Consider the following 16,676-nt stretch of genomic DNA (forward strand, 5'->3'; position numbering starts at 1 on the left):
CTTCCACATCATTTGCAGCTCAAGAGCTACAATGAGAACTGCAAGGAACATAATGAGATGAGCATTGCACTGTTGGGGTGTTGCTGGGATACAAAAGAGCAAAATGCCATTTAGACTTTTTTAAGTTTCTGTCTCTGTCAGCTTCAGAAATGCTGGTCGGCAGATTTTGCTAAGTTCGGACAGAGCCAGGCTGTTTACCAATCTTTCCAGTCTATGCAAAGCTGAGCTAAGCTAAACAGAGACCAAAGTGGCATGTGTGTCATCTAACAGCAAAAAATGTTGATTATGTTAAAAACATTTGTGTATAATATATAAGCAGTGTTTTATGAGGAAAATAGCCCCAGGTTTTCTCATTAAAGAGTAAATTGAAGGCATTTTCTCACAAGTTTCAATACTATAACTGCTTCTACTTTTGATACTTGAATATATTATATTATTTTAACATGGCATGTCTGGAGAAAGGGACATTGTTTAAGCCAGATGTGGTTTCTAAGTATAGATTTGAATGAATCTTCCATGACTGTTTGCTAGACAAATAGTGACTGTAATGTACACGTTGTTATTGAGCTGTGATGACAAAGTGAAGTATTTTAGGGTTGATCTCAGTGTCTCCACAAACAGCTGAAACAGCACAATATCTTTTTATTCTTTTTATTTGGCCTTTTGAGAGGAGTAATGTAAACAGGTCTTTAAAAAAAAAACGATTAAATAAAACTCAAACACTACCCTTTGAAAAGTTGTTTTTAAATATTTTAGAAAGATGTTCCCAAAAATTGGCAACCATACATATGGTTGCAGCAACACGAGACAAAAGGGTGTAATTATGATATTCTGAATGTCAGGGGCTCCCCCTGGTGGCCGGATGTAATCCTGCAGTACAAATTCTGAGGTTCCAGATGTTTGGATTTGCTGCCAAACTGTACTAAAGAAATCTTAATGTCCATGAATTGACTTGTCAAAAGCACGACATTGCTTCTTAATCATTTGAGGTTTTTCTTGATGGATCATTTTCTAAAGTGTTATGTTACAAAGATATTGCAGTTTTGTTATGTATGGCTGGACAGTAGGAGCACCTTGTATAGACTTTTCTTACTAAAAACGGCAAAAGATAATTTCAATTTGTTGTTTCTAAGCAAGACAACATGCAATGGGTATTTAATCAAAGATAAAATGCGTAATTTCCCTGAAAACAATCATTAAAAACTATGACCTCTACTTGAAAATGTAATGTAGTTTATAGGCGGGTGATTCTCTGAATCAGGTGCCTTTTGGGTCTTCGCATTTTTGAAAGAAATACCTTAAAATATTGCATTTTTGATCATAACATCTGGTAGACGACTACTTAAACTTTGAGAAAACTCATTTTCCCACCTCAGGCATACAATCCCAATCATTACTGAGTTTCCTTCTTACAAAAACTTATTTGGAATTCAACCCTGTCACAGACAACTTGGAGTCTGTGTGAATATGATTAAAAAAGATATCCAAGTTAATTCTTGTTGAACCTTAATCATCAGAAGTCCCTTGTTTAAAATCACCTATGTTAAGTAAATGTTTTCTTTTAAAATACTCACCATTTGACTGCAAAAGGAGATCATTAGAACTTTATCCAACATCGGCCTTCAAATGTTATCAAAAATATGCATTAAACTTAGAATTTTGTTTAGGTTTCATATTTTTGTCTGATTATCTTGTACATTGCACATAATACAACACTTCAAAGTTCATATCACTAAAATATTAATACAAACCTATTAAATAACAGGGTTGAACTCAGCATGACAGTGTTGAATATGATAACAGGGTTGAAAGGAAACACATTTTTCAATATGGTATGGATTTATTTAGTTGAGTAATTAATGATAATGCATTCAATTAAATGGAAATTCAATTGAATTACAGCTGAACTATGAAAACATTTGATACAACATCAAATATTTAAAATTACATTTAAAAAACATCAAAAACATGAATGGAATGAATCAGTCCATATGGTCAGCACACACCATTGCCCCAGCACCTCTGTGTCTTCCCATTGGATTTGCGTTGGCCTCTGTGACACAGCCACTGCCACCTTCTTGAGAAAGCTGAAATGCTGTGTATTCCAACATTCACAGTGTAACTGCTTTTGGGTAGAGCACATACAGCTGACATCACAAGATACTATCTCTCCTGGAGCGAGAGTTACCAGCTGATGGATTCGCATGGTTCCTGGGACTGCTGTTAGGTTTAATGGCATCCTCTCAATCAATCAATCAATCAATGTTTATTTATATAGCCCAATATCACAAATGTTACATTTGTCTCAGTGGACTTCACAGTTTGTACAGAACATCAGTATGACAATACGACACCCTCTGTCCTTAGACCCTCACATCGTACAAGGAAAAACTTCCAGAGAAAACCCACAGTTTAAAGGGAAAAATGGGAGAAACCTCAGGGAGAGCAACAGAGGAGGGATCCCTCTCCCAGGACGGACAGACGTGCAATAGATGCCGTGTATAAATTGAAAAGATAATACATTTGCAACATAGGTAGTCCAAATGTTTGGAAATGCATGTGTGTATAATAGGAAGATGAAGCCACGAGTATATCCATCCAGGACTTATGATCCAGGACCACAGCCACGACTCAAGATCCAGGACTCGCAATCCATGACACAGGACCGCAGGATCATCCATGACTCCGGATCCCGGCGTATATAGACACCAAAAAGAAAGAAATTTGGGGAAGCTGGGTTAATCGGAACATGAGAGTACACAGGTATAGACAGAGAGAAGGAAGAAGTAAGATGTCCCCCGACAAACTAAGTCTATATCAGCAAAACTAGGGGCTGAATCTAATCAGCCCTAACTATAAGCTTTATCAAAAAGGAAGGTCTTAAGCGCACTCTTAAAAGCGGATAAGGTGTCTGCCGTCCGAACACAAACTGGAAGCTGATTCCACAAAAGTGGAGCTTGATAAGAAAAGGCTCTGGCTCCCATTGTACTTTTAGAGACTCTAGGAACAACCAACAACCCTGCATTCTTGGAACGCAATGCCCTAGTAGGACAGTAGGGTATAATGAGTTCTTTAAGGTAAGATGGCGCCTTCCCATTAAGGACTTTGTAGGCGAGAAGAAGAATTTTAAATTCTATCCTGTGTTCTATAGGGAGCCAGTGTAAGGCAGCCAGAACAGGAGTAATGTGGTCCCTTTTCCTAACTCTGGTTAGTACACGAGCTGCAGTATTTTGAATCAGCTGAAGCGACTTGACTGACTTCTTGGTACACCCTGATAATAAGGAGTTACAATAATCCAGCCTTGAAGTAACAAATGCATGGACTAGTTTCTCTGCATCGTTTTGAGGCAAGATATGCCTGATTTTTGCAATGTTACGTAGCTGGAAGTAGGCGCTCCTTGAAATTGATTTTATGTGGGTGTTAAAGGATAAATCCTGATCAAATATAACACCAAGATTCCTTACAGTCTCACTGGAGGCCAAATTAATGCCATCCATAGTTAATATATCTTTAGATAATTTGTTTCGTAGATTCTTCGGGCCAAGTACAATAACTTCAGTTTTGGTCGTGTTTAACATCAAAAAATGTAAGGTCATCCACGTTTTTAAGTCCTTGAGGCAGTCTTGAATTTTATTTAGATGATTAATTTCATCAGGCTTGATTGATAAATATAGTTGAGTATCATCCGCATAACAATGAAAGTTTATAGAATGATTCCTTATAATATTGCCTAACGGAAGCATATGTAGGGTGAACAAAATAGGTCCAAGCACTGAGCCCTGTGGCACTCCATGGCTAACTTTGGTTTGCATGGAAGATTCATCATTGAAACGTACAAACTGAGAGCGTTCAGATAGATAGGACCTAAACCAGCCTAAAGCAGTTCCCTGTATGCCAACTAAGTGCTCTAGTCTTTGCAATAGGATATCATGGTCGATAGTATCAAATGCAGCACTAAGATCGAGCAAGACAAGAATAGAGACAAGTCCCTTGTCAGAGGCTATTAGAATGTCATTTGTGACTTTAACCAGAGCTGTCTCTGTGCTATGTTGTGTTCTAAAGCCAGACTGAAAATCTTCAAATAAATCATAGTTTTTTAAGTAATCACACAGCTGTTTTGCGACTGCTTTCTCAAGAATTTTTGAGAGGAACGGAAGATTAGAAATAGATCTATAGTTGGCTAAAACCTCTGGATCGAGGTTGTGCTTTTTAAGAAGCGGTTTTATCACTGCTACTTTGAATGATTGTGGAACATAGCCTGATAATAAAGACATATTCATAATATTTAATAAAGAAGTGCTAATTAATGGAAAAACTTCTTTTAACAGCTTAGTTGGAATCGGGTCTAAGATACACGTTGATGGTTTAGAAGAGAGAATCATTTAATTTAATTGTTCAAGGTTTATGGCTGAAAAGCATTCTAGTTTACTATCTAGTGTAATATTAGAACTTACGTTTCCGGGAGCTGTTGATAACACTATACTGGTCAAAGGCAAGAGGTCATTGATTTTGTTTCTAAGAGTAACAATTTTATCGTTAAAAAAGCACATAAAATCATTACTACTGAGTGCTATGGGAATAGAAGGCTCAGTCGAGCTGTGGCTCTCTGTCAGCCTGGCTACAGTGCTGAAAAGAAATCTTGCATTATTCTTATTCTCATCTATTAATGAAGAGTAGTATGCTGCTCTCGCTTTACGCAGTGCTTTCTTATATTCATTGAAAGTAATATGCCAAATTAAACGAGATTCTTCAAGTTTAGTGGAACGCCATATCCTTTCAAGTTGTCTCGACTTTTGCTTTATTTTGCGGGTTTCGGCATTATGCCATGGAGCTAATCTATGTTGTTTTATTTTCTTCTTTTTCAAAGGAGCAACAGAGTCTAATTTTATTCGCAGCGCATCTGTAGTACTATCAACAACATGATCAATTTGGGGTGGTGTACATTTTGTATACGTTTCCTCCCCTACATGCAGACATGCTATCGAGTTAAGTATTGGTGGAATCTCTTCCTTAAATTTGGCTATAGCACTAACAGATAGGTTTCTGCTGCAGGAGCTTTTGGCTAATGCTTTGTAGTCTAGTAACAGTACTTCAAAAGTTACTAAGAAATGGTCGGATAAAGCAGGATTATGCGGTTCGCCTAATAGTTGCTCAATTTCAATACCATAAGTCAGAACAAGGTCAAGAGTGTGATTATAGCAGTGGGTTGGTTTATTTACACTCTGACAGAAACCAACAGAATCTAATATAGAGTTAAATGCAAGAGTAAGGCTATTTTTATCATCGTCAACATGAATATTAAAGTCACCTACGATAATTACTTTATCTGTTTTAAGTACCAAAGCTGATAAAAACTCAGAGAATTCTGATAAGAATTCTGAATAAGGACCTGGTGCACGGTACACTGTAACAAATAAGATTGGCTGCAAAGTTTTCCAGGTCGGAAAAGACTGAAAATGAGGCTTTCAAAGGAGGTATAATTTAATTTTTGTTTAGTATTGATAAGTAAACTTGAGTCAAAGATTGCTGCAAGTCCACCTCCTCGGCCCGTGCCTCGGGCAATATGTGCCTGCTCAACTGTTTCACTGTTGACAAAGAACAACTTAATCGATTTATTGGTCTCCAAAAGGGCATTGAAGAGCTCTGACCATGGCTTATTAGCATGTCAGCAGTCCTCTTCAAGGCTGCGCCAACACCATCTGGTGCTCCCTTACCATGGCTGGCCTCAAAGAAATTCCATGTCCCTGCATTAAGGCCTCTTTTCCTCATCAACTTCAACTGACTAAGCTTTTCTGCCAGAAAGCTAAGATTCTCGTGCAGGTTGCACATGCACGTGTCACTGTCAGAAAGGGACGGGTGCACAACCCAGAAGGGACGTTGGTTGCAAAATGCAGGGTATGAGATCCTTACCGTTGTTCCCGGCTAGACGTTTTCTGTGGAGGTTTCTTCTTGCCCCACATGGATTAAGGACATCATAAAATTGTAACATTTTGCAAAACTATTGTTTACTATAATTAATTCATACAACAGTTGAAATGTTGAGCTTGACAATATCAATCTGACAATAAAAAAATGAAATATAGGTACGAAAAGATACTGACACTTGCCTTTCTTTGCCGCCTTTTCCTCAGTAGACATCTTCTCCCTCAATGCAGATGTCACATGGACTAATCCATTATTATAATGGGGTGAAATGTATGGCGTAACAGGGTTGAAACAAACTGGGGGACGTGTGTCAATAGTGCAATTTCACTTAAAGTACACACGCATATGATTATATTAGCATCAAAATGTTGGTATAATTGGAAATTGTTATGTTTAATATTCAATGAACACGAGGACATGCAAAAATGTGCGTTGTCTACTACAAAGACAACTAATTATTATAAAACAAAATATATATATTTAGTTTTACATTGTGATGCATAACACCCTGTTCCTATCATTTAAAATCTTTGAAGAGAATCACCCAGGCACTGATATAGTACAATCTATGTTCTCCAAATATAATGGTACATACAAAAAATAAATAGTGGTGAAATACATTTGATGGATGGCTCTACAGTGAGGCTCAATCACCTGATCACAGCAACCGCAGAACTCTTCATTTCAAGCTTTATACGTTGGCTGAAGGGCTACCAACACAAAACACTGTATAAGTTATTTTTCAATCATTGTTTGTTTTGATGAAAAAAACGTAATACATCACTATCCGTACAAAAAATATTTCGGTAATTCCAAAGTGGAAAAAGCATCATCTCAAATTGAGCTTTAACCCAACATGCCTTCGGAAAACATCTTTAAAATGTGTATTATAGTAAATATTGTAACTTCCCAAAAAAATAACCACAAAACAAGATTCTTATATAAAAAACGTTTTTAACAATTTCTTTTTTCAGTATAAAACATTACAGAGTTCCAGGCCAATCAAACAAATTCACGGTCAACATTTGAAATAAAAATGAACTCCCCAGTCAAACGTTCTACAATAACATACAAAGGTTTTTTTGCCATTAAGGGGTTTTCTGTATTTTTTTTTAATCTAGTTACGGGGAAATATTACAACACAAATCCTAACAATCACTCTTTGTTGGCTAAAATATTAATAACAAAAAAGAAAAATGTGAACTCCTGGTCCCATCAAAGCCCAAGCCCCGAATTTTCTGGTCAACATGGCATTTATGCTGTCTTCTGCTGGCCCTTCTTCCCAATGAGGGATTTGTGGATGTGGGGAATGACACCTGAAAACAAAACCAGAAAACATTGATTAGATAAATCATTCATTAAAAATATCATCCAGAAAAATGTCAACTGCAGTAGAACAGATTTAGCAGAGCGTACGGACATCAAGAAACAAACAATATGGATAAAAACGTGAAAAAACAAGGAAAAAAATAATCTGAAATAATGTCAAACTGTAATCTCACCTCCTCCAGCAATTGTTGCCTTGATGAGGGAGTCCAACTCCTCATCACCACGGATGGCCAACTGCAAGTGACGGGGTGTGATACGCTTCACCTTTAAGTCCTTGGAGGCATTGCCTGCCAACTCTAGTACCTAAGAACAAAAAGTAAAGATATTAATACAAACATCACCCTTGCACACAGAAACACTGTGTGATGGTTAACCACTAACATGCACAAAATAAATAAATGGGGAAAGCTTACTTCAGCGGTGAGGTACTCAAGGATAGCTGCACTGTACACAGCTGCTGTGGCTCCTACACGACCGTGGCTGGTTGTGCGAGTCTTTAAGTGCCTGTGGATACGACCCACTGGGAACTGGCAGGAAATAAACATGAAGCAATGAATCGAGATGAACAAAGAAGAAAGAATGTGCCAAAGACCAACATATAAAGATTGAAAATTACCTGTAATCCAGCCCTCTGGGATCGAGACACTGCCTTAGCCTTGGCTTTGCCACTGTCCTTTCCTGCCTTGCCACCAGCCTGTATGGGTCATTTCAGGATTTAATGAATAAAACATGTAACAAGAAATCAGACAAGAAAAGCTAGCTAAGACACAGCTGTGTTGGGATGTGATGTTTAGATTTCTTGAAATGGGTTCTGCATTAAAAAGAATGTACAGCCCTGTTTTAAAGTTAGTAGGCAGGGGAATGTGCAAAACTAAACATTCGCCCATGAAGTGTTTCAATTACAAAAGCGCCTCAACAGGTAACGTTACAGATGGCCGGTGAAACTGTTATTGTTTTCCCGCCAATCACACAAAACACAACAAATGCGTTAACGGCTCACCGGAAATAACAACATGCGTGAAAGCATGAAATAACCCGAAAAAAGGTGGGAAATTTGATTTAAAAAGACAGTTAGACACAGAACACAGAGGCTGCCCGTGATCCCGCGACAAACACAAAACAAACGCGCAGCTTTAGGTCGGTCTGCGGAATTAGTTTTCATTCAGAATTTCCATCAGTTAGTACATTTGCCTCCTTAAGTCCGACCGTCAGATAAAAAAAACACAATGACGATGTTACGCCTTCCTAATAGTTAAGAGGCTTATTTATAAAGGCTTGTGGTCAACTGCTGATGGCTAACCAACCGTTAAGCTAATGAAATAGCCTAAGTTAGCTTGCTAATGGATGCTAATCCATCGTTCAGAGGATAAACAGGGTGAAAAACACTCCTACGAATAAGTTTAACTGTTACACTTCTAATAACCCCCCCCGCTTTTGCGAAACAGCAACTATCCGATTATCAGCAAATATAGTATTACATTTTAGGGGGGGGAAACAACAAAACTTGGACTTCTCGAGCAGCCGTAAATGCTAACATGTTAGCTGACAGTTAGCTCTTTATGAAGCTTTTTTAACCACACATCTTCTGGTCAAATTTTCTCAGTTCAAATACAAAGCAGCACTTCATACTGTGGCACATTAATTACAGTACAACTTTAACGACGTCCTGTGTAAAGCATGTATCAGTAACCGAAGCGCACATACCATTTTTCCGTGTCGTTATTTGATTGCAGAACTGAGAAGATAGCAAACAATTTCGGCTCCCGAAAGCAAAGAAACAATAAACCCTTTCCCAAATCTTTTGCATGCGACCCCTCGTGGGAGTTTAGACAACCAATGATAATGTGTGTTGTTACTTCGAATCTCTTCCCCGACCAATTGCAGAAGCGCTTGTAAAACCTTACCCATCCCCCACCGTAAAATCATCGTGCCTGCCTTTGCACACGGAACCAACAAGTAGGCGGGACAGTGTGTGTTGTGTCCTACCACTGCCATCCATCCCAAAATGAACAACATACATAACTAGGAATTTATTATTGAACTGAAATATAAAGACAATGACAACTTATTCAAAATACATAGTTGTGTGCTGACTGTGTTGAAAAACGGGTTGTGCCAACAGTACATTCACAAAAGGATTAATTCTCCATCAAAAATGTTCGTTAGTCATGAATGCAAAAACGTTAGGGCCTGCTAGTATGTACTGTAAATACAACATGTAGTTGAATGTCACCCACAAGGCGGTTACGTTTTAATGACAGACAGGGAAACTGGCGAACGAAACACAGCCCTTGTGTCTGAATGTTGTGTTTGACAGCAGCAGCAGCCAATCAGAGGCCAACAAAACCATCTGTCCGGTTTCCTCAGTGAGCTCTGCAAGCGAGGGGGTGGGGGTCAAAGATACGCAGAGAAACGGGCTGCTGGTGGCGAAGATGGCGGATGGGGACAGTGGCAGTGAGCGCGGTGGTGGTGGTGGTGGCAGCAGTAGCGGCGGCGGCGGTGGCGGTGGCGGTGGCGGAGGCGGAGGAGGTGGAGGATTTCAGCATTACCAGCGGGAAACAGAGACCCAGGAGCTGGCCTCGAAGCGGCTGGACATTCAGAACAAACGCTTCTACCTGGATGTAAAGCAGAACGCCAAAGGCCGGTTCATCAAAATCGCCGAGGTTGGCGCAGGGGGCTCTAAAAGTCGGCTGACCCTCTCTATGTCAGTTGCGGCAGAGTTCCGCGACTACCTGGGGGATTTCATAGAGCACTACGCCCAGCTTGGGCCTAGCACCCCGGAGCAGATCGCTCAATCATCCGGCGGGGATGACACCGGGCCTAGACGGGCCTTGAAAAGCGAGTTCCTGGTGCGTGAGAACCGTAAATACTACCTCGACCTCAAGGAGAACCAGCGGGGTCGGTTTCTCCGGATCCGACAGACCGTTAACCGAGGCCCCGGTTTCGGAGTTGGAGCGGGTGGCAACCCCGGTGCTGGCCTCCAGTCCGGACAAACCATCGCACTCCCGGCCCAAGGCTTAATAGAGTTCCGCGATGCCTTGGCCAAGTTGATAGACGACTACGGGGGAGATGAGGAGGAGCTGTCCGGCGGCGGAGGGGCCGGGGGCTACAGCGAGCTTCCAGAGGGCACCTCGATCATGGTGGACTCCAAGCGCTTCTTCTTTGACGTGGGGTCCAACAAGTACGGAGTTTTCTTGCGGGTGAGCGAAGTGAAGCCCAGTTACAGAAACTCTATAACCATCCCCTTCAAGGCGTGGAGCAAGTTCGGGGGAGCATTCAGCCGCTACGCCGAGGAAATGAAAGAGATCCAGGAGCAGCACCGGGATAAGATGTACGAGAGGACACCTGGAGAGGAATCGGAGGGCGACGACGTGGAAGACGATTGATTGGTGGCTATATTGTGATGAAGCTGACAACATGATGCAAAGCCTGGCGATAAACAAGAGAGAGCAACGACTATTCTTTGCATGACGAATCGAAAAATGCTACAACAACGGAGTAAAACAAAAAACATATATATATATATTTGACTGAGAAATTACTGTCTATATAAGAGAATCATGTCCTAAAGTTTAGATGGATGTTATAGCTAAATGAGTGGGGACTGCAGTAGTCAGCTCCTGTATGAGATCCCCCATTGATATAACATTTTTAGATATATATCTATATATAAATATATATTAACTTTGTATTTGATAACCTCACTTGTAGCCCAGCAAATTTAAGTTTGAGATACACCTATAGGTTACCAGACCCACCTCCAATGGTGAGAGCTCACCTGGGGCTGAACTGTAGTCTGTGTTATGATAATAAGGAAGTGTGACATACTCATACCAGCAGGAGCAGAGTGGGAATGAGACAGAGCGCCTGCATCACTCACCATGGTTGTGTGTGCGTTTTTTCGTCTAAAGTGACCTGTAACAAATGGCTTGCCCAGACAGACCCACAACACCCAGAGCCACGGTCTCAGCTATAGAGGGAATCCTCTGCATCTCAGGACATCCACTAAGCCCAGCGAGGTCCCATAAGGTGATCTGTTACAAGCACATTTATCATTTGGATTCTCTGGACAGTCCATTTGACTCCAAACGACCTCCTGCCCCCCCCCTCTCCCTCCTGGGCATCCCTCCGGTGCTAACCTCCTGCTCCGATAGCTGATACATGGGCCTCCTCACGCGTGGCTCGTTTTGTCTCAGGACTGGCTAGTCCAATCTGTATTCCTGAGTATATTAGCATTTCCTGTGCCTGTGCATCATCCTTAAGAGGTTCTGTCTGCAGATCTGGTGAGCCAGGTGCTGCAGTCGAGACGTCTGTGGCAACTGATGATGTTTCATATGATGCAGGCCCACGTTTCACCCCTGTGATCTTTTCATCATAGGGGGCACGGTGAGCTCGGGCCTTTAGCACCCGTCACAATTTTTCCAGTTAAATCTTAATGTGCCGGGCTTGAGCTATTATTTAAGGTGCGCCATTTGGATTCTTTATTCTTGAACTCAGACCATTATTGAAGCAATATTCAGTCTGATTGTAAGAAAGAAATTAGGTCTTCTTGGAAAACAAAGCTGTTAACTTAACTTAAAATATATACTGGAAGAGATTTACTTACTTAATGATCAAGTATAGATTTAATTATTTTTCAAAAGAGATATATTAAAAGATGTCTTGGAATTATGAGACATTTATTAGATAATGCTGCCTAAAGTGGCTTATTTAAAACACTAAACTTGGATGCAACTGTCCAGGGTGATATTTCATACCTGCTTTTTTCCTAACATTTATTTTATTCCTGAGAAGAAATTAAGAAGAATACAAACACATTGATAACAGTATGTTATAGCAATTTCTAGAAGCAACTTCACTGAAGTAGTTTCTCAGCAAACACTCAGCACTCCAGTTCACTTTACAAAGCATCAAGTTGTCCCCTCGTTTCAATCCACTCGTTTTAACCATGTTTTGTCCCAAATTGGCTTTCCATAAGTCGCCATATGACGCAAACAAAAACTTGCAATCATTGACATTTGTCTTTAGTGCTCCTTTTTAAAAATATGATTATTTCTGCATGCATGCTCTTATGCGGAGCTGCCTTGTGTTCTTTAATTTAGCATATTCTGATTACTGTATGATGGTGTTTATCCATTTTTGAGAGCGGTTTAAAGTTTTATTTCTTGCAATGGAAACATTTTAAGTTTACTTCTCAGCCTGATAAAAAAAAAAAGCAACAAAGTCTCTGCGCTTTGGGGAATGTTACTTTCATTGTCCCACTTCCTTTTGTGTGTAAATCTCTCATTGAATTGTATTTGACCCACTTTAACACAGCAGAGAAATGCCATATGAAAAAAGTTAACACATGGGAGCAATAGTTTTTTTTCTTCTTTTCTATAAATATACTATATATAATATTACACATGAGATTGAACTACATCCTTCTTCCTGTACTGTGTTACGTGAAACGGCAGCTGTTTCAGTCATGTGTGTTCTGCTGTAATATTCTACCGAGTTCCTTTCAACGAGAAATAAAAAAGGTTTTTGCTCAGGAGAGGTGTGGTGTTTTTCTCCTCCCCACCTCGGGGTGGAGGTCACTTTCTTTACAGGATCTCTGCAACAAATGTGTTTTTGCAATTAATGTTGTCCATAAAAAGGTGAAAAATACGTATCCATGCTTGCGTATAATATGAGGCCTCTTTAACAGGGGATAATCAAAACATTTGCTTCAACATAATTACTATTTCCACATTATTTCATAAGCAACTGACTAATTGTAAAATGCACCAGGCTTTCATTCCCTGAAACAAACTGGTGGATGAGGTGAAAGTACCAGTACAAAAATGTGAAAGTACTCCATAACAAGTAAAAGCATTCAATAACCTTAATCTAAATCACAGAAATATATCTTTTTTTTTTTTTTAATGTGCTTAAACTATCAAAATTAATAATTATTTTCTGCATTAAACCCCTCCATGACTAGTGTATTATATATTACATAATCGTGCAAATGATACGTTTGCATTTTAGAATATTAAATGTTTCACTATGGTACGTGCTGAAGGTGTAGCTAGTTTTAAACATGTAATATTCACTGCTAACAAATATTCGATATCCAGATAATTAATGGTAGAAGACTTTAATGACCACACAGCCAAACTGGTGGAATTCGTGTTCAGTGCAGATTATTACAGCTTGTTCCATACAATTCAACATACAGTAAACCGACAATAAAAAGTTTGCCCTGTGCGGTGTGCACAGGGCAAATACATACATCATTACATACAGTATATACATAAAGTTCAAGGTGTGATTGGTTGTGATTGTTCATCGGGGTTATTTAGAGTCCATTTAGTGTCCGTATTGCAAAGGGGAAGAAGCTGTTTTTGAAGCGGGCGGTTTTGGTCCTATCAAGTTCATGCTTTGAGAAAGATTAAATACTTTTACGTCCTTTCGTCTCCAACTAAATCAAGCTATCTGACAAGTTTAAACAGACTAATGTTTTTGTGGTGTAGTTAAATGTAGTTAAGTAGAAGTTTATTGTATCACAAGATTGAAATACCTACCAGAAGATCCTGCTATAAAATGCGAAACATACTTTGTAGTTTCATTACTTCTTAACTTTAAACGGCCCTTGAGTAAATGTACTTAGGCACTTCCCGTGACTGAAAAGTATCATCGCCGAAGCAGTTTGATAAAATAAAACTATGCTTGCAGTACAAGCTTTTTCAAGAGTTGAGAAAAAAGAACTGTACTAACTAAGATTTTGAATGCACAATTACTGTTTTTACTTAAGTTGAAGATGTCAATACTTCTTCCACCACATATGTAAAATCTTATACAGTCTTGAGTGTCACAACTCCTGCCGCATCCGTTAACCAGGAGGTTCAGGAAGCAGGACAGCTAGAGGCCAGTGTATCCTTTGAGGTTTATTGGAAACCTAAATATAACCCTCTGCTGTGTAGGGGCCTACATGGTGCAGGTCAACAGGGCAACGTGTGGAAGGCCAGACAGGGAGGTGTCAGTGTGCCGTTTTATTTTTGAGGAACTGGAATGAACCTAGTCCGTCAACCGCTTCTGAGGGAGGATGATTCACAGAAAAAAAAGCTGACTACAACTTAAAGCAAGGTTTCGCATAGATTTCAGTTAAAAAACATAGACACATCACCTTTGTAAGGATTTGCCCTACCACTAGAAACTAGTGAGCCATTTTAGCTGTCGCATAACAAAACCTTTTCTGTGTAAATGACCTATTGTATACACATTAATCATTTTTAGCTTTTTATTTAGTAAAGAATATCTTAATATTGCCCTTACTTATTATGCATTGTATACTTTGCCTACTTCTGCACACATGTGCAGACTGTATATACAAGTAAATAAGTAAGTACACCTTACTGGTTATTCAAAACACTATTTATTCTGTATCTTCTAAACATTACTCTGAATGTAAGTGTTTTTTGACATTCAGCTGAGATACATTTAGTCATATCAGTTCATGTACTCTGTAAAATGAAAATATAGTTCATTCTTATCTAATTTGACTTTTTAAAGTCAGAAATGGTGCATGGACTGCATTTATATAGCACTTTATAGTTGTAGCACCACTCAAGTGCTTTATGCTTCAACATAAGCCAGAATTGACCAGTTCACATACACATTCAGACAGCTGGGGAAGAGGCTACCGTACAAGGAGCTATTGCTCATCTGGAGCGATAAACATTTACACGCACACTCACACTGTGATTCAGGATTCAGAACCTTGCCCAGGGATTCTGGATCCTGGGCCCTGTGGAACTCTGTGAACCCTGTGGCTGTGGATCAAACCAACGACTTGCCGCCTGCTGGACGACTGCTCAACCTCCTGTTGTGGAGTACAGATGTATAAGAGTTTATCAAAGGCAAATCATTCTTCAAAAATAATTATTAAAGATGACATTATATTCCAAAAAAAAAAGTCAAACTGTCCTTCAATACTATTTGACTCCAAATTAAAGGTGGGGTAGTTTTAGAAACCGGCTCAAGATACACTTTTTGTTATGTTCCATGGAATGCTCTTAACATCCCGATAGCAATGAATATCTTAAGTGCTTTGACAAAAAATCCATGCAAAAATGTCATCTGTGGAAGCCGTAATACTGTAAAAAGCACGACCAATCATTTTAGCCGGCCCGGCTAAAATAACTGGATGACCTACCTGCCTGTCAGCCTTCCATCTGTGCACAAACTTATCTCGTGCTCTCATTGGTCATGTGCATTGAAGATGCTTTTTGAGAGTCTGTCCCCTTCAACAATTCAAAACTTAAACTATTTGGGGAATTAGGGGAGAACAAGTCAAAGCAGCATGTTTTTTCATGTCCTTTTTTTAGCTATAGCTGTGTGTTAGCAATGTTTCGGCCACATCTGCATAATTCTTAGCCGTGTTTCAGGCTACTCGATGGATATAAATCCTATCTTTTAGTTTAGATTTGGAACTATGTCCAATTGTGAACTGATTTAATTACACATATACAAGTCAAAGTCGTTCCTCAGTAAAGAACTTGAGTAATGGTACTTAGTTACTTTCCTCAACTGGGTGATGCTTATGGAGCAGAGCTGGGAAAAAATATGGAGTTGTGCTCACTCAGAGAATACTGATGTTGCATTATCACGAAAACAATCTCGGAATCCATCAGCTATTGGTCGATAACTATTAACCTCTGAGGACAAGTGTTGTTGGCTCCAATGTAGCCAGCAGATATCCAGGCAATGACTTCCTCTTAAGTGATCCGCTCAATTTTGAAATTAGCAATATAAAACTAAACAATGTAATTGGGATACAATATCTAAGAACGGATTGTTACACAAAGACACAGTTTATGAGCTAATTTAAGTCATTGTCAGACGATAGTCAATCAAGATTACAAGTCAGTTAATGGTCTCTGTTGCATTAGCTCTCCACAAGGACTGCTTACCTGCATTCCACCATAGCTCGAATAAAAGTCTATGCTGACTATTGCCACTCAATATCACAGAGGGATTGCTAAACTGTGATTTTCTAGTTGGATGCGTGCGTGCTCCAATGACGACGATGTCATTGCTACAAATATAATTGTGAGTTCCTTAAGAAGCGAGGCAAGAATACCTCCCAGCCTCGGGAAAAACGAAGAATGGAACAGGCTAGCAAGTGTGCAGGTGTGCATCATATGAGAGGACCCGCCTTACATTTTCCGCAAATACATTTTGGTAAATTGGTCCGTGCGCAAAGCATTGTGGGGATTTTAACATGTGCAGCCTCGAAATTTCCCGCAACTAAGTACGCCGGCCTCGGTAGAATTCCAAGTATCCTGGATATTGGAGCAGTCTTTCGTCGGGACTCGATGATGTAGCATCCTTGAAATAGTGGATCTGGAGCAGCTTTCCTCGACATTGAGAAACACCCAGTGTCATCAACAGACCTC

At 39.6% G+C, this 16,676-nt stretch overlaps 2 protein-coding genes across 2 annotated transcripts; one reads left to right on the forward strand and one right to left on the reverse strand.

Moving 5' to 3' along the window:
- Positions 1 to 6,859: 6,859 nt before the first annotated feature.
- LOC307044141 (histone H2A.V) lies at positions 6,860 to 9,115 on the reverse strand. The gene is made up of 5 exons (XM_079689199.1): positions 8,959 to 9,115; positions 7,871 to 7,948; positions 7,668 to 7,781; positions 7,428 to 7,557; positions 6,860 to 7,241 (listed from the first exon to the last, which is right to left on the reverse strand). Exons 1-5 carry the CDS (start codon positions 8,959 to 8,961, stop codon positions 7,180 to 7,182), a joined length of 387 nt encoding a protein of 128 aa, XP_079545325.1. The 5' UTR covers positions 8,962 to 9,115; the 3' UTR covers positions 6,860 to 7,179.
- A 232-nt stretch (positions 9,116 to 9,347) lies between these two features.
- Positions 9,348 to 12,790, forward strand: LOC307044140 (transcriptional regulator protein Pur-beta). The gene has a single exon (XM_079689198.1). It carries the CDS (start codon positions 9,687 to 9,689, stop codon positions 10,638 to 10,640), a length of 954 nt encoding a protein of 317 aa, XP_079545324.1. The 5' UTR covers positions 9,348 to 9,686; the 3' UTR covers positions 10,641 to 12,790.
- The last annotated feature ends 3,886 nt before the right edge of the window (positions 12,791 to 16,676 follow it).

Source organism: Notothenia rossii (assembly GCF_949606895.1).
Source record: "Notothenia rossii genome assembly, chromosome: 6".
NCBI lineage: Eukaryota > Metazoa > Chordata > Actinopteri > Perciformes > Nototheniidae > Notothenia > Notothenia rossii.